Source organism: Fonsecaea multimorphosa (assembly GCF_000836435.1).
Source record: "Fonsecaea multimorphosa CBS 102226 unplaced genomic scaffold supercont1.19, whole genome shotgun sequence".
In the NCBI taxonomy this organism is placed as follows: domain Eukaryota; kingdom Fungi; phylum Ascomycota; class Eurotiomycetes; order Chaetothyriales; family Herpotrichiellaceae; genus Fonsecaea; species Fonsecaea multimorphosa.
The window spans coordinates 159,887-179,802 of NW_015971653.1; the positions used below are offsets into that span (position 1 = coordinate 159,887).

The window sequence follows — 19,916 nt, forward strand, 5'->3', positions numbered from 1 at the left end:
GATGGGGGATATGATGAGATGACTAGTTGACCACGCAGTGTGACGGAGACTCTCGGTACAACAAACCATGCACACATTGCATCGAGGCCAAGGCCCAGTGCGAATTTCCCCGTCATGATGGCAGAAAAAGGTAGCTGTTGTCTGTCACTTATCGGAACAAGGAGATCTAATCCTGAAAATTGCGATACAGGGGCCGAAAAGATCTGGTTAGACTCCACAAGGAACTTATTGATACACTCGAACGAGTTAAAAGGTGCGGCCTCGACTTGTCACAGCCAAGTGCAGCTGCTGGTTTGGATGGTAGCCCGCAGCTCCCGCACCTTCCAGACTTGCTCTCTTCGCCACTTGTACGGCGTCTCTCTTCGATGAATTCCAACACAGAGATGCCTCGCGACGTCTCTGGATCATTCATTCCGATCACCGAAGTTCTATTGAACACTCAGGCTATGAGGAAAGATTTTGCGCTCACAAAGTCAGGCTCACGCCGGCAGAAACAAGACATTGGCAATTACGGGCCTGTTCTCAGCTCTGCAGAGGTAGGATGGCTCAGTACTGGTCTTCAGGGCCAAGTTGGGTACTTCGGCTATACCTCCAACTTGCAAGTGGTATTGACTCTTCCCCTCGTATCTCCTCACTCTCCTGCGGCGCTACACCATAATGAGGCCAACAATCACAAAGAAATGGCAGATCTGGAGGAGTTCCAAGCTCACTTGGTCGAACTCTACTTCACCTACCAAAATCCTGCTCTACCCATCATACAGAAAGAGGCATTTATGGAAGATTTAGTGCGGCGAGAACGAAGTCCATACTTCTCCAAGTTTTTGCTGCATTGCATACTTGCGAGATCTGCACGATTGAGTGATCGTCCGTATGCTGTTTCGCTTATCCCTCTCTATTCCAAACGCATAAAATCAGAACTCTTGAACGAGATTGATAATCCAGATATTACCACCATCCAAGCATTATGTCTTTATGGGCATTTCCTGGGAAGCATAGGGGATGACAGAGGCTGCTGGCTCTATCCTGGTGCGTATCTATCCCGCGAAACCTCAGGAATGCTTTTGGTTGATATGAGTGCGTTCTAGGTATGGCATTTCGGTTGGCATATGATCTGGGCCTCCATCGAGACTGTTTGCACTTAGTAAAGACGGGAAAATTAACAGCTCGAGACCGGCAGTTGAGGATCTCAACTTTTTGGGGCTGTTATGTGCTGGATAAGTGAGTGACTTCATAGTGATGCCTTGGGAGCACGGCCATATGCTTATCCGGACTGCAGGATATATTGTGTTTGTCAAGGCCGACCTAGCACAATCAAGATCCAAGATGTCAGCATTCCACGTCCCTCAAAAGATACAGTCGGTTCTCAGCACCAATTGCTGAGTGCTTGGGTGGATCTCTCCATAATACTTGATGACATGAACGCGATCCTGAATGGGCAGCCCGGGGATTTGGATAAGGACGCCAATCTGAAAAATTTGTCCGATATTGCAGATAACCTGCTTCTCTGGTTGAGATCACTACCCTCAGATCTTTGCTGGAACAAAAATTCCTTTCCTTCCCCAGAGGTTTGTGCACTTCACACCCAAGTACTGATCGCCATCGTCCTCATACACCGCCCTTTTGCAAATTCTGCTCCATCGACTACAGAAACTCCAACAACTCATAAGAAACAGCTGCCTGGATATTCTGCAGACGACTCGCGCAATATCTGTACGCAGAACAGTATTCGCATTGCAAAGATGATCGATGCATTCGGACGACAGTATGGAATACAGAAAATCTTTTCGGTGGCCGTATACATTGCCCTCACAGCGGCCATGACACTGGTCTCCAATGTCACACAGTCTACCGCACTGCAAAAGCCCCATCCCGAATCGAAGAAAGCTCTCGATGTCTGTCTGGATGCGTTGAGCGATTTAAGTCCTTCCTTTCCCACCGCAGGCCGTCACCACGCTATTCTGAAATCCATTCTGAAATCTTGTGGCTATCAGCACGAACTCGATCGTGATAAAGCTACTACGAATTCAATGGGTACTCGATCTACTCCTCACGTTGTGGACGTCGCGCCACAAATACAATGCCCCACAACGCAACGGCGTGACAAAGGGGAACACAACTCAGCCGAGCACGAGAATTCTGTCCCGGTAATGACACAGCCAGTGGTCACGGTGGCCAACGTTGGTCGTACAGGAATAAAAGGCATGAGCGATTATCAGCAGCCCGACCCATATGACAATTTAGACATGAGGCAAAATCTACCAGAGATTTTTACGGAAGACCTCCCCCAGCTGTCCTACCAAAGGTTGTCCAATGAATTTGAAACGCTGGACCGTGCTCCGACATCAGATTATATGGAATCGATGCAGAATAACGGCTCGATATATCAAGGGCAAACCGGTCATGAACAGCAGATCCATGACAAGATAAATGATTTGATGATGGAGGGCGGTACTGGGATAGACCCCAACATTTGGAATCTGCCTCCATTCAGCAGTGATTCATGGATGACCGAGATGGAGGCCAGTTCACCGTCTCAGATGTTTGTGAGTGATGCTTTTAACGTGACGATGGCCGGCATGGAAGCTATGGATCAACTAGGCCAACCGACTCATCGAGGCTATCTGTAATAGCCTTTGCTACAGCGCAGAGCTATTTTGTTGTATACTTGATGTATGTATAGCAATAAATAGACACTCTATTCTGTGAAAGGATCATTCGAGTCATGAATGCCATGATGAGGAGGAGATTTGATTCATCCTTGCCCGCATTTGAAGTGGAAAGGAACCCGTCCTTCATGAGCTCGGAACTCTCCAGCAATGAGCTTGTCAGCCTAAACTAGGCATGAGGATCGTGTAGGTACTTTTTAATGGAGCAGAGATGAGCCCATGTAACTGTCCATGGTTTTAGTGAGCCCAGATGCACATCAGTCGCACCAGTTTTCATGAGCTCCGTATCCCGCGAAAACAAAACTCCCGGCGATCTGAACCCTACCATCGTCGTCAAGGAGAGATCCAGTTCTTGAATCTTCTTTAGACACCAAATCTCCTCACACCGATACCCGAACTTATCTTCCGTTTAATCCGTAATTTCCCATAATAAACTTTGCCCTGCATAGCCTACCGTCGGATATTGGACTTCCTCGGAACTATTCAACTGCAACCGAGAATTGTTAGATTTCAGAGCCCGACGTGAAAGAATAATTAAAGGTCAGACACTTGGTAACTCAAGAAAAGGGGAGAGCCATGGCACAACTACAGGGTAAAGTGATTGCCATCTCAGGGGCAGGGTCAGGGATTGGGCTTGCGACGGCCCGTGAATGCGCCGATCGAGGAGCGATCTTGGCCTTGTCAGATATCAATCCGGAGCTTCTGAACAAAGTCGTCGAAGAGCTTGAGGCCAAAAAAGACGTCAAGGTGAAAGGCACAGTTGTGGATGTCTCGGATTCTCAGAGTGTCGATGCCTGGATCGTAGACACTGTCGAGCACTTTGGGCGTCTTGACGGGGCGGCAAATGTCGCCGGGGTCGAGACTCGGCCGGGCCAGCAGCGGTTCTCGAGAATCACTGACATCTCCGACGACCACTGGGACTTTGTCAACCGAATCAACCTCACGGGAACATTCTACTGTCTGCGCGCCGAGTTAAGAGTAATCCAGGCTGGCGGTTCGATCGTCAACGTCTCCAGTATGGCAGGGCTGATTGGCGTGTACGGGCTTGGCTCGTATGTAGCCAGCAAACACGGTGTCATCGGATTGTCGAGGACTGCGGCCAAAGAATTCGGGGAGAAGGGTATCCGGGTCAATGTGCTCGCTCCGTCAGTGGTGGTCTCCGTCCCGCAATACTGCTGACTTGATATGATTGACTTTGGTATGTACAGGGGTTCCATCGACACTCCCATGCTGAGCCGGCTACGCAGCGACCAATCCGGGATTGAGCGACCTCCTTCAGTTCGACCACCGCCGCCGCCGTTACAACGCTTGGGAACTGCGACAGATATGGCCAAAACCATCTGCTTTATACTCAGTGACGACTCGAGCTTTACCACCGGAGCAGTCTTTTCTGCAGATGGTGGTGTTGTCTGTTGAGGAGGTTTGGCGAGATTCCTGCGAAGCTTCACAGATACATTTCACGGATATGAATTCATATCGATCATCCATGCAGTCCACACTCTGTAGAGCCAGACTCTATCAATCAACAGATTTTTTGTTCAATCCTCTCTTCCTGAAAGGTCAGAAAATCTAGGATGGCGGTCCATAACGATCCGGGTTATTTCCGATGACTGATATTAGCTCTCTAGAACTGGTTGCTGGCGTGGAACTTGCTTGCGCTGATCAAATGGGGGAAGCGGGCTAGATATCTGTTTTTGCATTGATGCCTGACTGTGAGATACACTTCTGTTGAGTAAGTCCTCCAGTCTTAGAATCTGTCAACAGGTTGCTTTCCTTGATATTTCCCTAGCCGCTGCTTACGAGGTCACATCCAAGGCCCTAACCATGGAAGATTCCCGAAACCAATCTGTCACTATTTGGTACTCTCTCCAACTTGTCCCTGATTTGCCTGTTCGATCTGTACCACTTGCTCCCGAAGGCCCTTGTCATTTCCCGGGAGATCCTGTTCGATAGCGTCAAGAGGAATCTCTGCGGTATCCAGGTCTCTCTGATAGACCATGACCATATCTTCGTCGCCAAAGATGGCCGCGATCTCTTCCAGGGGCTTGTGCAGTGTGTCCGGGTAAGTCCACCATATGTAGACTCCGCCAGCAGCAGGCACGAAGATGAAGACGAGGAAATACTTCCAGCCAATGTTATCGAAAGCCAGTGGGGCACATTGGAGAAAGACAATGTCGGTCGCGCAGAGCGAAGCGACGGCGATGCCGAGGCCCTTGGATCGGAGGTGCGTCGGCCAGATTTCTGCCACATAGTAAAAGGCCGCACCGTCCAAAGCGCCCGCGTAAATTGCCTGGAAGAGGTAAATCATGACCACGCATGCGATGAGGCCACCCTTGTTGTCTGTGCCCAGGTAAGTGCTCTGGAGCCCTGTCAAGACCGCCAGCGTCGCAGCGCACGACAAGAGTGCAATGCCAATGAGCCTTGGGCGTGAGACTCGATCCACAAAGGTCAAGGCGAGAAGGCCGAAGACGGCGCCAGTCAGTTGGAAACCACCCTGGAGGTTCAATATCTGGACATTGTTGAATCCGAGGGTCCTGTAGATGATAGAGCCGTAATCTAATATACGTTTAGGACGGCGAAATTCTCTCTCTCTCAAGGGGTTCCACTCTTGACTCACTGAGGATGACCAATATTCCTGAGCTCTGATTGCAGACTTCCAACAGAATTGTCATGAGGGCGCGTCTTCGCAAGGATGGTCTCTTGAGAATATCGAGGTATGAGGATGGCAGTCGAGAGTCAAACTCGATCTGCTTTCGCATCTGATAGAATTCCCGTTTGGCAAATTCCTTCTCTGGGTCGTCCTTGGTAGAGTGCAAATCTTGGACGACCTGCCAAGCTTCCTCGGTACGGTCCTTGCTCAACAGATAGCGAGGAGACTCGGGCATCCAGTAGATCCCGCAAAGTACAATGGCAGGGCACACCATTTGAATGCCCATGGCACCACGCCACTGGTTGGCACCAGAGACGAAATAGAACGCCAGCCCCATGTATGCTGCGAGAAGATAGCCGCATAGCATGAGGAAGGCATGAAGATCGACCAGGACGCCGCGCACTTGGGGTGGTGCCAGCTCAGCGATCCAGACTGGGACCTGAGACAAGGTTTGATAAGCTCTTGTTGTGCACCATCAGGGTCAGCTTTGTTCTCGTCAGAGCGGCGGAAGCAAAGGGGGAAATGGATTGAACAAATAACTCACCCCCATCCGTTGAAAAATCGAAACACAATGAACATAGGCGCATTGACTGATGCGGTGAGCAAGGCGGATGTTATCAAAATCATGGCTACTCCGACGGTGACACAGAGCTTTCGGCCGTACTTGCTGCTAAACCAACCGGCAATCAGTCCGCCGACAACACCTCCGGCAAACCAGATTCCGTTCATGGCACCAGTCAGCGAGGCGGCGTTGCTGGCGGTGTCCAAGTGCATGGACTTGGTGAAGGAAGGCTGCGAGAGCGTCGTGGCAATAATGGAAGATGAGTAGCCATACGATGTCGATCCCAAGGAGATGAACAGAATGATTCGGATGCAATAGGAGGTGACTTTCTGCTTCTTGATAAAGTCCTTGGGCACCTCTGCGCCATGGTCATGTCCGTGTTCGTGCATGGTTTATGATCGTGTAAATGAAACAGAGAGTTCGGTTCGATTCTTAGCGTAATAAATGACAAAATCTGATGACTCTACCTTGCGCTCCCGGTCTTTAACAGGGGATGTCCTGTTTTCTGGAACTTTGTCCTTGACTTTATACTTTGGCGAGCTATACAATTTCTCCAGTATCCCCGCTTGATCCAGAATTTCCGGGGAATGAGGGTGGATCGGAAAGAAGGCAAAGGGCTGGGGCAGAACTTGGGGAACCCCTGTTGGACAGGGATCTTTGCTGCCAGACGACGATATTCCTCTGAGCCTGTAGAGCCTGGGCAAAATTTGGGGCGGATGTGTGAAGATTCCAAGCCCGAAAGAGCGGGTTTTCTCACCAGCCAGTGTGGCAGTCAACAGCCAGCTTCGGAACCCACCTGTGACAGGTTTAGGAAATACGCTCACATGCAAGGTACTGAGCTTCTTGGTCTAGTTCCAGTTTGTGCAAGATTCCGATACACAGTGAGTGTGGAGCATCACCGCCAAATAGCTAGCTAGTGTCCTAATTGGCTGAGATTCCGAGGACGGGGTAGGTGACAACGAGAGGTTTTTCTATGAATTGGAAGTCCAGAGTGAGGCTGGCTATGAATAACAAGAGACTCAAATGCCTCCGAGGCATTCGGAACAGCGCGACGGCTGAGATACAATCGCACGCTTCCGCAAGGTTGCTATCTATACGTAATATTCTTCTTGAGGTTACTTGGCGAGGAATTGTGATCTTTGTCTGCTGTTACGAGCTGAGTTAATTATACCTCGTGCATCGGCGATGTCAGAGCAGGTGGGAATCGCACGGGGACTCATACCTACATAGATCTATGTGTAGTGCTTCCATAACAATCTATTCCCCCAGGCATTGGAGGAGTTCTCTTTTTCATTCCTGCGTGTGCAATCGTGTCATTCAACACGAAGTTCATCAGACGACTGAGTATTAGAGGTGTTCTGTCCAATCTACTTGCGTGCCTATAGGCTGATTACCATTATTTGATCACAGATGGGAAGATCTTATTCAGTCAAGTGTTCGTACACATGGCACAGCTAGGGTGCTTACGGGAAACCGGATCATGCACAAGAGCGGCGTCTAGATCTCCAATTGTTCTCTTACGTACAAACTACCCTCGTATGTCAAACTGTGGAAACATAATTTACGTCCTGCTCCCATGATTGCGGTCACGTATGGTTATCACATGGGTGGAAGCTCATTGAGGTACCAACTGTCACAAGGTCAGTAACGTAAGCTAACACAAAGCTGCTGATGAAACTCACGAATCGTCAAAGTCGTCATTATACTCATACTCGTGCTCCAAGAAACCATTGTTCAACCAAGCAAAAGCAAGCTCTGACTCAGGGCAACGGGACACCCAATCAAAATCTTCGTAGCGACGAGTTTTCAGTAACTCGAACAAGTGCGCTCGTGAGCCAGGGTATAAGGCATCCAAGGGTGCGTCACGTCTGCCATTCTTGAGAGCGCTGCTGCAATTGTCCTTCCAAACAGTCTTTTCGAGCCATGCATGCATGTGTTCTCGATATGCCTCGGCCTTGCCGGCTTTCAGCTGAAAAGAGCTGTAGTTCTCGGTTTGAAGCTTTCTCAATATATCGCTGATATACAAGGTCACCCGCTCAATTGCGGTGATCAGGCTGCCCGCTCCCACGGGACTTCCGGGCCCGAGATAGGTGAAGTAGTTGGGAATATCCGGGGCCACACAGGACATATAGCACGCCGGGTTTTTTGCCCATGATGAGCGGAGGTCGATATTGTCGCTGCCGATGATCGACCATCTTGGGACAAAAGAGATGTCGAACCCTGTGGCACAGATGATGACGTCGAAGTCACGCTTCGTACCGTTGGCCGACTCGATACCCGTTTCTGTAAACTGACGCAATTCACCCCAAACCACCTCGCAGTTGGGAGAGCAAAGAGCCTCGAGATACCCGGTTCCAGGTGTCGGCCTTCGACAGCCCAGCGCAAAGTCGGGAATTAATAACTCTGCCAGCTCCGGCTTGGAAGCAAGTCTTTGTCGCATGTCTTGCACGGTAGTTTCTCTTGCATATCGTTGCTGAGGCGTGCCGCGGATATAGGTCCCAAAGCGAATGTTAAGTTCCTTCTCCACTGCTTTGCGAAAACGGAGGTATTCTTGAGGATCTTTCCTCCAAAGATCTTTCTGCTCCTGACTGAACAAGAGGTCTTTGCCACCGTCTGGAATATACTTGGACCCGAAATTCGCCGTAATATAAGTCGGGTTACGGACAAAGACCGACACATGAGAGGCAACCTTTTGTACGGCTGTCGTGACTTGAATGCCCGAGGATCCATTACCGATGACAGCCACCCGCTTGTTGCGCAAATCAATGCTGGGATCATAATTCGCACTGTGGACTATGGTGCCTTTGAAAGATTCCCGGCCAGGTAGAGCAGGCCATCTCCAGTGATTGAAGAAGCCACTCGCGTTGATGAAAATGTCACACTCGTCCACGATTTCCTCGCCCACCTCGCCATCGCTGATGCCAAAAGAAGACACGGCATTTCTTCGACCATCAGTCTGTCGACTTATGATCTGCCATTTCTGTCGCTCAGCGAGCCATCGAGCTCCAACAACTTTCCGACAAAGCGTGATGTATTTCCTCAGGTCAAATTTGTCCGTGGTGTCTTCCAGATACTTGAGTATTTCAGGTGCCGTGACATAGTACGATGACCAGTCTGGATTCGGGGCCCAGGAGAACTATTAGGTGAGGTTGGCACACAAACAACATGCAAGGTACTTCGGGTGTTCTAGGCATACCAGATAATTGTGACTGGGGATATCGCATGCGCATCCTGGATAACGATTCTCGAACCATGTTCCTCCCAGTCCAGCATTCTTTTCCAGGATTTGCAGCTCGATGTTCTGCAGCCGTCCCACCTTCACGTCGTGTGCGAACGAAAGAGCGCTGACTCCCGCTCCAACCATAATGACCTTAAGTTGTCGTGGTGTCTTGAATGGAAGTTTCGACAACTCGTAAGCAATAACAGATTTCTCTCGGTATGCTTCTGTGGGCGTGGGCTCGACCAGCTTGGCAGGAGGCGCAGGTCCAACAGCAGGTATTTCGTTCTGGCTCTTTATCGGCGCCTGGGCGTGTTCAACCCGAGTTGAGCGGTTTGGTGCAGCAGGTTCCTGGTCTGTCATGGGAGAAACGACAATAGCGGCCACTTTTGTGTTCAATCGGTCCTCAGATCCTTGGATCGGCGCTCCCTGGACCAGTATCGCCATGATCACGTATTTTCTTAGGATTTTGTGATGGACTTCCACACAATCAAACTGCAGAAAAGGCACTAAAGAGCTGAAGACAGTGGTTGTTTTACCTGCTTGTATTAATACTTACCTTGGGCGCCTCGTCACGGAAGATGTGTGGTAGTGGATACCGAGACCTTTCAGCAAGCAATGCAGAACTGTTTCCCTTCGGAATGCTGCCCCTACACTGTCCACAGCCTGATGCGAAGATCTGAGCAGCCATAAGAAGTTGAACCTGGGATGGTCTAATTGGTGCAAACAATGTTCCCTTGATGCTGCGCGCTCGGTCCAAATTCTCTCTTTGTGGCGTGTCGCAGGCACTGCGTAGGTTCAGTCGGAGATAGTAACAGAATCTTTTGCCGAAATCCTCAATTTTGCCGACCCACCATCTAATCGACAAATGCGATTCGTGAAGATTTCCGAGGAAGTCCTCTTCCGGTTGCCGATCTAGTTAATAAGAGTTTCAGAATCTAGGTTAGCTTTAACGCAATCTGCCGGTGGGCTGCGCACCTCCACACCGAAGCACTGGACCAATCCAGTTCAGAAGCAAAATTCGCGAGAAAAGGAATCAGGCAGAAGATTCTGAACCACAACTCTCTTCTTCCGCTAAATGGACTGGACATGTCTCGATATGATGTCCTGGCACTGTGCAACGTCCACACCGTCGTCGGCGCGGCCTATCGTCATCGCATAGGCCCCGTGACCGAAAGATTTCCTGTTGAAGTTGCCTTTCGAGCTGAGCCTGGCCAATTAGCTAAGATCCCCTCGTCCTTCGTAAGAGTTTCTGGCTCCCAAATCTGTCGTTTAGCACGTCCTTTTGGTTTTGACATGGCCTCAATCGCCTTGAGCAGAGTTGCGACTTCGTCCTATAATTAAAGCTGCGCGGCTACGCGACATGTCCCCCTTAGGAATTGATCCACGGCGTTGGTAATAGGGTTTAGGCTTGAATTCTGAGGCATGGTGATTTTTGTTCTTAATGATTTTTGTTCTTAATGATTTTCGTCTGAGATGTTGTTTCGGCCTAGCTAATTGGAGTTTTCGCCGCCCATGGTCCTTCTCAGGCGGAGACGAGGGTGAGAGTTCTGGGCTTCACGTTCAAGGTTCGAAAGAACGGCCGTAGAGAGAGTGAAACGGGATTAACCGAGAACCTCTGAATATTGCACTAATACTACGTGCAGTCATTGAGAGGCTTCGTATTTTATGGTGGAGTAAGCCTCTTTTGGCTTTCCGGCACCCCAGCCCAGATAGCCGGATTCTTGTGAGAATTATTGGTAAAGCCAGCAGCTGGCGTGAATGGATGATTCTCTCGCTAAGTTCTATGGAGTCCCCGAAGGCAACTATCTACCCATGCCCATAGATGCCCCAGCTGTGACACTGACACGTGCTTGTGGTGATTCCACAACCATTATGGAATCAGACGCCGATTAGTGGGGCATAATTCCACATGGGATGACGGAATCAGACGCCGATTTTCGTGGAGCATGACTCCACGTAACAACCTCAGATCAACAGTTGTCTACTGCAACTGACAACAAACAACAGCTGATGGACCTTAAGCGTTATAAGGAATAAGGAGCAGTAGATGAGTTCACCTTTAGGAACGAATAAGTACGACTTCTTGACACTCGCTTCTTACACAGAACGGAATATCGCAAGTGCATTAGGTTTAATGCAAGTTTTCCCCGCCTTGAGCTTGGATCGAGCCGTCAAATGTCCGATGTGTGGATCACATTTGGTCTTCGTCAGCAGCATGTGTCTGTTGCAGTATGGAAAAGCTAGCTGCTGATGAGTCCAGTTAGTTTTGAAGTCATTTTAGTTCGGGGATTCAACTTGGTAATGCTGCTCAGATAAGTATCAAGCAGTGTAGCTCGAGCACCCCTGAGCAAGCAGGATCACTTGTTTCTTTTCCCCGCGTCGGGTCTCTTCCTTCTCCACGTAGCGAAATCCAAAAGCTAACTTGATACCATGCCTACTTTGATCCTTGGTCCGGTGAATCAGTCTTCTAAAAGAGAACGCGAACTGCAGGACGCGGCAGCGCGCTCGCATGCTGCAAAGGCCTCATATGCCCGCGTGAGACGACATTACACGGCCATAATAAGACGCTATGAAGCTCCTCATGCTGCTACTAGAGATGTGGGAGTTTTGGGGCCCAATGTCTCCACGGGTTTCGACCTAACCCCAGCAACATCAATATATCCCGGTTTCGGCTCCTTCCGAAGCGAGCTTCTCAGTCTTCTTCCACCCGATGCACAAGCGGGTGATTTCCAGGCCCTCGACTTCTTTGTTGAGGTTACATTCCCTGGCATTGATGTTGCGAATGAGATGTTCGATAATTCAGGCGCCTTTCATTTCATACTACCAAGCCTCGTAAGTTGTCAACACTACCTATTTCTTTGGAGCCCGCACCATGATTGGGCTGTTGTCGCACTCTCGAGCTTCCCTTCTACCAATATCAGCTCTGATCTCTTTAGCAGACGTCCCCAGTCTCTTATCATGCGGTCATGAGTCAGCTTCACCTCACCAACACGATGCACCGCCAACCTCAGGTGAACCCTAGCATGCTTATGCTTAAACACCGAGGCAAGGCGATGGAAAAAGTCCGCACTTTTCTTAATCAAGCGAACTTCTCCTTGAGCGAAGCTCTGATATTCGCCATCGTGTGCCTGAGCACAATCGAAGCCGCTTTAGGCAACGTCGAGTCATACAAGCTGCATTTATCCGCCCTTAAGGTCTTGGGGCAAGAAAAAGGGCATTTAGAGCTCCCTTCGGGGCTGAGAGTGTCAGATATGGTGGCTCTGTACAGCGATACAACGTTTGCCCTGAGGACTGGCCAATCCGCTTTCAAGCGCCGACAATACGAAGAAATATATGCATCCACGCCTCTGCCTGTAGGAATTCAGCTTCCTCTTGGCTTTGATCTCCTCATCCGACAGAAACTGATAACACAAGACACGATCTCCATCCTCGTCAATGCTTGCAGGCTTGGTGTTGGCACCCCCTGCGTGGCTCTCACGTATTCGCAAAAGCTGTTCTTCGCAGGGCGTCGACAAACGTTAAAAAAGTATCTTTGCTACCTTGACAGCGTACCAATTCTCCTCGCTCCAGATAACACACACAATCTCTTTGAGAAGATGTTGGTCTTAGCACTGTCACTCTTCGCCTGGTGCGGCTTCAGCACCTTGCGATATCCTCAATTCTCAATGTACAACGCCATGATGGGGCAGCTCTCGGAAAGACTCATCCGGTTTCAGCCAGCCGCGGGAATTGAGCGGAAGTGTGTAGCATGGATATGGCTGATGGTAATCGATGCATGGCGGATAGGCGGTTATGACGGTACTTTATTGCCACAGGGCCACGATGTCTTGTGGCAGTTTCGTCAGCGTTTTTGGGAATATCGGTCTTGGGCTAATGTAATAGGTTTGACAAGGCTTTTCTTTTGGACTGGTGACATGGAGACATTTTGGTCTCGGAGGTGGGATTCCTTTTGATCCGAGAGTCTATGAAACAGCACTATCGAGGTCGTAATCTCGACACGAGGACATTCCATTTCCATCTCTGGACCTGAGCGTGGCCCTGAGCCTCGCTGCTTCCACCTGAGATACCCCTGCACGTGACTGAGCATGGTAGTAGTCGGCCTGAGCAACGGATTGATCGCGGCCCCAATCTGGGCCAGGGAACTCCATTCCCGGCACCGGCCTATACGAGGTATTAGATACCAATTTATCCCCTTTCCGCCAGCCTCAGGTACCTCGTACAGTACCCATGATTTGGCACCCGATTCAAGTTGACGTAATGGTCACAAAAGTTCCCTTTCTCTATAATCGGTTAGTCCGGGTCAAGCTTCTCCCTTTCTCCGGTGATCCAGGGTCGCCTCACCTTCGGCTCAGCTTCAATCAGCCAGTTCAGCCACTGCGCTCCTGAGCATCTCAGTCCCGCACCACTTCTGGCGTAACAGCGCGGTGTTAGCTAGAAGAATCTACACCGACCCCCTTCCAGGGACGGTCTGGTCTTGGATCGGCTTGTTACGACCCTCTGCAGCCGAACACGTGTAGAATCAAACACGAAGCGAAACAGCCCCTCGTTTGCGGGCACGTAGGCTTTGATGTCCTGAATCTGCCTAGAGCGGCCCAAGGCAGACTCCAATAGCGTGTTGGACGCCAAACTGCCAAGACTGGCGAGGCTTCGCCAGGGCTGCTCTGCATTGAGCATCAGCGAGGTCTGTGAGGGAATATAACCTGCACCCAGTCAACAAGATCCGCAATACACACTTGTGTGCTCCGACTTCGCGCTTCATTGCTTTCACACCCTGAAAGACGTTCTGTCAAGCCTAATGAGCAAGCGACAATCGGCCTCGACAGAATATTCCGGAGAAGCTGTCAAAAAGAAACGGACGCAGCATGGCAAAAATTACAAGGATTCTAATCCAGCGCTGATGCCCTTTTCATACGGTTTGGCATTAGGCCCGGATCAAATCAGATTGATGAAGCTAAGAGACGGAACTGTCAATACCAAAATCGAATTTGAACTCCATATTTTGGAACGTGGAGGAGCCGAATATCATGCTTTATCCTATGCTTGGGGCAGTCCTGTCCGCGATCAAGAAGCCTTTTGTAATGGACAGAGCTTGATGATAACTTCGAACTTACAACTTGCCTTATCCAGACTTCGAAAATTTCAAAAGGATACTTACTTGTGGGTGGACGGGGTATGCATCAATCAGGCAGACCCTGATGACAAATCGATCCAAGTGCGGCGCATGTCTTCCATCTATCGTGATGCAGCTGCTGTCATTGTCTGGCTGGGTGAGGAGAATGATACCACTGGCCTGGGAATACAGCTGCTCTCCAACCTCTGCCAAGCATTTCCCTCCTCCAACGGCGACGATATTCGATCTTTGTACCTCGATCATTCATCGTTGCCAACGGCAGAGGAGCTCGACAAGGCCGGCCAACTGGACAAGTTCGGCATACCATCAGATACTACGTCAGCTCCCTGGCAAGCAGCTGCCAAGATTCTTGACGCAGCTTGGTTTGGGAGGAGATGGGTCCTGCAGGAGGTGACTCGCTCCAGGAAATGTCTCTTCAGGATTGGGAGCTATGAGACGACGCCTGAGATCATCCTTGGCGGCGCATACCGCATCCTTTCGCTTCCCGAATTCAACCACGCTCTCGATCACAAGCAGAGAAGGAACTGCATTCGCGTCGAGAGTATTGTGCAACTATTGCGTATGCAACAGTCCTCCTGGCTCCATGAGTCGATGGCCGACATCTTACTCGAAACCGCGAACTTTGAGTCCACGGATCCACGAGACAGAATCTTCGCGATTGTGGGGTGTCTCAACGGCGTTCCGGATCATCTTATTGACTACAAGAAAGATTTGACAGAGGTTCTCACCAGCGTCGCTATGTGCGAAAGCGATAAAGAGGAGTTTTTGCTATCTCTACTGAGAGGTTTGTGTTATGTCGACAAGCTGTCCGGCGATGTGCCTTCTTGGATCCCAACATGGGAATTTTCGAGTTCGGGATGGCTATCGCTGTGGAACGACATAGAAGAGGATGCTATAGACGTCACCCAGATGGAGGCTTCTATCTCAGTCGATAGAAAACGTCTACAGACTCGAGCGATCATCTTCGATCGAACCGCCACAATCGCCGATCCGACCTTTGAGAGGGACGGCCTTCCGATGGCCAGAGATGATCCTGATACACAGGAGCGACAATTCTCACGGGACTACGTTGAGAAATGTGGCTGGCTGGTACAGTGCGAAAGAATAGCCACCGGTGTCGCCAGACCTGCAGACACTATCGACGGGAGGCTCGAAAGGTTCCTCCGATGCTATATGTTTGGCGTCGATTTCGAAGAAGATTTTGACTTTGTCAATGCTTATCAGACACATCTCCGAATGGGTGCACTCAAGTCTGCCGTACAGGCTGGGAATCTTGATCCCGCCTTGGTTGCTGCGCATTATAGGCAGCACTGTCGACTGCTGAATGTACAACCACAGCTCCCAGGATTGGATGCCAATGACGAGACGATCGCGGTCGAATATTACAGAGCAATGAGTAAAGTCGCTTATTCATGGTTCGAGGCTGAACAACTCAGCCCACGGGTAAGGTACGGCCGTCGTTTCTTCGCAAGCCAGAACGGCAGAATTGGCTGGGTGCCTCAGGCGGTTCAGGCAGGGGACTCGCTCTGTGTTATCTTTGGCTTTGCAATGCCTTTCGCAATTCGAAAAGTCAAAGAAGCTGATAAAAGCGGTCTGGGTCAATACATTTTGCTTGGCGCTTGCTATGTTCACGACCATATGGATGGCGAGATTTTCCTAGACGATAAGCTTGAGAGGACGACTATTGAGATCATATGATCTCCTGATGGTCTAGCTGATAACTGAAGTCATTGACAGCGTGATACCTATCAGAAAATTTGGCATGTTCATCCAAGACTGTGAATAGGTAGCAGTGCTCTTTATAACTGTACCTGAGACCACAGGGTTTGAAACTAGGCCCTAGAAACAATTAGGTACTGTAACTGATCTTGAGAAACTAGAATAGGGATCTCGTGGGTTACCGAACTTTGGGGGACGGGTTCAATTCCGCATTCCCCAGCGCCTGTGTGGTCCTTTTTAAGCCCTGTCATAGTATTAAGATGACGTCCGATCCTGCACGTCCCATCGCACCTTCGCACCTTCGCGACAACAACTCGAAAGACAGCATTTCCGGTATATGTCTTCCCACTCTGAGTCTTTCAGGCAAGAGATCAACTCGAGTGCTTGATGTCGTCAGCAGCTCGAAATGTTGGGAATACGCCGAAGCGAGGGTCTCGGCAGGGGAAGTCCTGCTCTTGTTTAGACTGTCTTAAGCTGACTGTCTCAGGTTGGGTCTGCGACTTTTGTAAGAAGAGATACTATAGATCGTGAGATATACGGCATACTCTGCTACAATTGTCTCATGCTCATCTACGTGGACACAGAGACATTCTCAGACGGCACTACCAGTCATGTCCCGAAAGAGGCCATCGACAGATCCCAGATCGCCTGCCCCCAGGCAGGAGGAAGCAGGCATGCGATGCCTGCGCGAGGACCAAGGTCTCCTGTGACCTCGACTGTCCATGTGAGAACTGCCTGTTCTCGGGATCTGACTGCACCTATCTGAGAACCGAACGAATCCCATGCCGCACATCGACATCGACATCGACATTACCCATGTGCGACGACAGCAACCACAGGCCGACTCGAACTAAACCAGCCTCGTCCAGTCACAAAATCTGTATCCCATTCCTGCTGAACTGGGCCAGTCCGACCAGTGGCCTGACCGACACCTTCAAGCCAACGAGTGATGACCTTGTCGTCCACGCGAGCCCTCGCAGCCACGACGATATAGCATTTCGCCCCGAAGCTGGAACTGAGTTTAACGGTTGTTCACCACCTTGACTTCCTTTGGTCATGCTACTAACTTAGTCACGCAGACTACTTGCCCCTACCGTTGACACTTGACGATTCTCTGATCGACTTTGGGCTAGATGCAGGAGTTTCTGCACCACTCTCTCCGTCGTTTATCCTGGGCATGCCCGATCAGATGTCTTTGAGTGCCATTTTCCCTGTCATAGATCGCAGGCAGGATCAGGACCCGATTGTGTCATTGACCGAACAAGTGGACAGTCCATATCCTTTCAATGACAGCGGTATGGACAGGAATCTCTCTGCAGAATTCGCAGACCACTTGACTGCCCTTACCTTGTCGCTTCCACAGAATCACCCAGAGCATGCACCGAGCCTCAATTTGGCCCTTGGAATGTCGACACTCTCATCGATAAACATCTCGAGGTTTCTACAGCTCTATTTCCATCACTGGAATCGCCATAGCCCGATTGTCCATCCCGGAACCTTCGATGTCTTGAATGCTTCCTTACCTCTTCTTTTTGTCATGACGCTGACTGGCGCCCTGTTCTCCCTATCTCCCGACGCTGTTACTGTCGCCCGGTCCATGCTCGAGCTCGCCGAGGAATTTGCATTCCGGGACTCGGATTTCCAGAAGGTCGCGTCTGGCACTTTCCCAGAAGGAGTTGATCAACGTCGTCGGGCGCTCCAGGCCTTTCAGGCGGCGTTCTGTGCTGCGCAGTTACAGCTTCGGGAAGGTAACATGTGGAAACGAAAATGTGTGCGAACTTTCCGATTTGACCAGATCATTTGCGTAGGTTCAACTCATCTATACCCCTGCGAAAGATAGCGCTAATCGTCTCATAGGCCGTCCGGACAATGGGACTTCACAATGGAGATCTCCTTACACTCGATGTTTCAAGTAAAGACACGGGTCTTTCTGACTGGAACCGGTTCGCCGAAGACGAATCTCGCTTGCGGTAGGCAGCCGTTTTGTTCTGAGTGGTATCCAGTGACGTCCCTTGTCAGCTAATGGACCGCTAGGTTGCTTTGTGGAATCTTCAACCTTGACGTGGCTTTTACCATTTTCTATGGTGAGCAGCCGCGTTTGTTTTATCACGAGCTGCATATCGGTATGCCATGCTCGTACGATGTATTCATGGCCAAGACGAGCAGTGCCTACAATGAAGCAGTTACTTACGAAATGAGAACAACTCGTCATTCGTTGCGGAGTACTGTTATGGCTTTTGCTGGAAACCGCACAGACCTGCTTCCAGAAAATGAGTCATTCAACCTAATATACTTATTTTCTGTCCTTTTTGGTGAATATTCCCATATTCTGAACCATTCGAGGCTCATGACTCATGTCTTTTCAGGATTGATGCAGATCATCCAGAATTGTCTACAGTGCGGCATCTCGGAAGGGCCACGTTGCCGACTCGAAGAGGGTCTCCAGCTCTGGAAGGCCAAGTGGGATGCAACTATACTTCAGATGAGTCCGAGTCAACTCGAAACAAGCGGGTTTTGCAAGGACGCAGGTCCAGAATTCTGGCAGTTGGCCTGCTACCTTCTAGCGACCGAAGCGGGAACGGCAAGTTCTGGGTCAAAAGACTCTGCTTGCTCAACTTCACAAGGGATCAACATTTTCAAAGAACTTCTGCGAAGCGCCAAATCACTATAATAACCGCAGGCGTCTACGGGAGCGCAACTGGATGTATTATTGTAGGTAAAAGACAACCTATCCTCGTATTCCGTCGCAATGTGAACGGCGTCCCTGTTCAGGATCTCTTCATTCGTACGTCCAACGCCCCGATCCCTTCAATCTCGGCATGAATCTCATCTCCCGGTTTGAGCCAACAGTTTCCATGAGCGCCAGCCGAGCCCGAGGGAGAGCCCGTGAAGACCAGATCACCTGGCTCCAGCGTGACGAATTCGCTTATAACCGCCAACATCTCTTCGCAAGAGTACAACATCTCATTTGTCGAAGAGTTCATCATCTGCTTCCCATTGACATTGAGAGTGAGCTTTAGATTCGTGACGTCGGGCAAGAACTGGGCGGGCAGTATGTGCGGCCCACATGGTCCCATAGTGTCTTGAGCCTTTCCGCGGACAAGATCGACACGAATCGCAGTGTCGGTCAAAGTCAGGTCTCGACAGGACAAATCGAGCCCGATAGAGTATCCGGCAATCGCCTGAGCAGCCTCCTGCAATGTGGCATTCCGAAGCCGGTTACCAACCACCACAGCGAGCTCAAGTTCCCAATCGAATTCCTTAGTCGTTTTAGGAATCTCAACCGTCTCGCCTGGACCAACAAGACAGGTGGTCGGAGGGCAAAAGAAGAAGGGCATGGTCTTCCATTTGTTGGTATCCAGTCCCATCTCTTTGAGGTGGCCGACATAATTTGCGCCGACGCATATGAACTTATTGGGCCACATAATGGGAGTAAGAAGATCAGCTTTGTCCATGGCTATTGCAGAAGCCCTGGTATTGTTCCCCGAGGCAATTCCATCGGCCAAGTTCTGCAGCCTGGTGAAGGCGCTGGACCAGTCCTCTAACAACGACTTGACACTGTCGCGCTGGAATTCGTCTGATGCTTTCGATAACTGGTAATAGCTGTCGCCCACTCCGATGGCCGCCTGGGGGCCATCCGACGTCTGGAGGGTCGCAAGAGTGAATCTGGTCATGGTGCCGCCTTTTCGCTTGTTAATTTTTTTTTTTCAACTCAACTCTGACCACCGAGTCTTCTTTATAGGGCGGCTTAAGTGGCTTTCAGGGCGCTCTCCCAAGGGCTCCCGTTCTGGGTCGCCATTTCCGTCACCGGAGGATCAGTAGGATGCCTCACTCGCTAGCATCAGCCGTATCCACAGAGCGGACGGGTAAAAGACCACCGGTAACAATTCGCTGACCCAGCACAGCTCTTTTGCATACCGACCGTCTCCATTCCGTCGATGGGGCGACTCTTCGTATCCCAATAGCCT

The 19,916-nt window shown here is 50.3% G+C and overlaps 8 protein-coding genes across 8 annotated transcripts; 5 read left to right on the forward strand and 3 right to left on the reverse strand.

Moving 5' to 3' along the window:
* Positions 1–383: 383 nt before the first annotated feature.
* Positions 384–2,627, forward strand: Z520_08439 (uncharacterized protein; the record flags this gene model as incomplete). The annotated part of the gene is made up of 3 exons (XM_016778935.1): positions 384–1,026; positions 1,086–1,218; positions 1,277–2,627. 3 exons carry the CDS (start codon positions 384–386, stop codon positions 2,625–2,627), a joined length of 2,127 nt encoding a protein of 708 aa, XP_016629854.1.
* A 615-nt stretch (positions 2,628–3,242) lies between these two features.
* On the forward strand, positions 3,243–4,082 carry Z520_08440 (uncharacterized protein; the record flags this gene model as incomplete). Its single annotated transcript, XM_016778936.1, has 2 exons — positions 3,243–3,811; positions 3,875–4,082. 2 exons carry the CDS (start codon positions 3,243–3,245, stop codon positions 4,080–4,082), a joined length of 777 nt encoding a protein of 258 aa, XP_016629855.1.
* A 436-nt stretch (positions 4,083–4,518) lies between these two features.
* Positions 4,519–6,267, reverse strand: Z520_08441 (uncharacterized protein; the record flags this gene model as incomplete). Its single annotated transcript, XM_016778937.1, has 3 exons — positions 4,519–5,222; positions 5,284–5,777; positions 5,861–6,267. The coding sequence occupies 3 exons, from the start codon at positions 6,265–6,267 to the stop codon at positions 4,519–4,521; spliced, it is 1,605 nt and encodes a 534-aa protein (XP_016629856.1).
* Positions 6,268–7,556: 1,289 nt separating this feature from the next.
* On the reverse strand, positions 7,557–9,542 carry Z520_08442 (uncharacterized protein; the record flags this gene model as incomplete). Its single annotated transcript, XM_016778938.1, has 2 exons — positions 7,557–9,014; positions 9,075–9,542. 2 exons carry the CDS (start codon positions 9,540–9,542, stop codon positions 7,557–7,559), a joined length of 1,926 nt encoding a protein of 641 aa, XP_016629857.1.
* A 1,986-nt stretch (positions 9,543–11,528) lies between these two features.
* On the forward strand, positions 11,529–13,275 carry Z520_08443 (uncharacterized protein; the record flags this gene model as incomplete). The annotated part of the gene is made up of 3 exons (XM_016778939.1): positions 11,529–11,930; positions 12,038–12,837; positions 13,191–13,275. 3 exons carry the CDS (start codon positions 11,529–11,531, stop codon positions 13,273–13,275), a joined length of 1,287 nt encoding a protein of 428 aa, XP_016629858.1.
* A 618-nt stretch (positions 13,276–13,893) lies between these two features.
* On the forward strand, positions 13,894–15,927 carry Z520_08444 (uncharacterized protein; the record flags this gene model as incomplete). The annotated part of the gene is made up of 1 exon (XM_016778940.1): positions 13,894–15,927. One exon carries the CDS (start codon positions 13,894–13,896, stop codon positions 15,925–15,927), a length of 2,034 nt encoding a protein of 677 aa, XP_016629859.1.
* An 837-nt stretch (positions 15,928–16,764) lies between these two features.
* Z520_08445 (uncharacterized protein) lies at positions 16,765–17,922 on the forward strand (the record flags this gene model as incomplete). Its single annotated transcript, XM_016778941.1, has 3 exons — positions 16,765–16,975; positions 17,028–17,752; positions 17,806–17,922. The coding sequence occupies 3 exons, from the start codon at positions 16,765–16,767 to the stop codon at positions 17,920–17,922; spliced, it is 1,053 nt and encodes a 350-aa protein (XP_016629860.1).
* A 794-nt stretch (positions 17,923–18,716) lies between these two features.
* Z520_08446 (uncharacterized protein) lies at positions 18,717–19,622 on the reverse strand (the record flags this gene model as incomplete). Its single annotated transcript, XM_016778942.1, has 1 exon — positions 18,717–19,622. One exon carries the CDS (start codon positions 19,620–19,622, stop codon positions 18,717–18,719), a length of 906 nt encoding a protein of 301 aa, XP_016629861.1.
* Between the last annotated feature and the right edge of the window lie 294 nt (positions 19,623–19,916).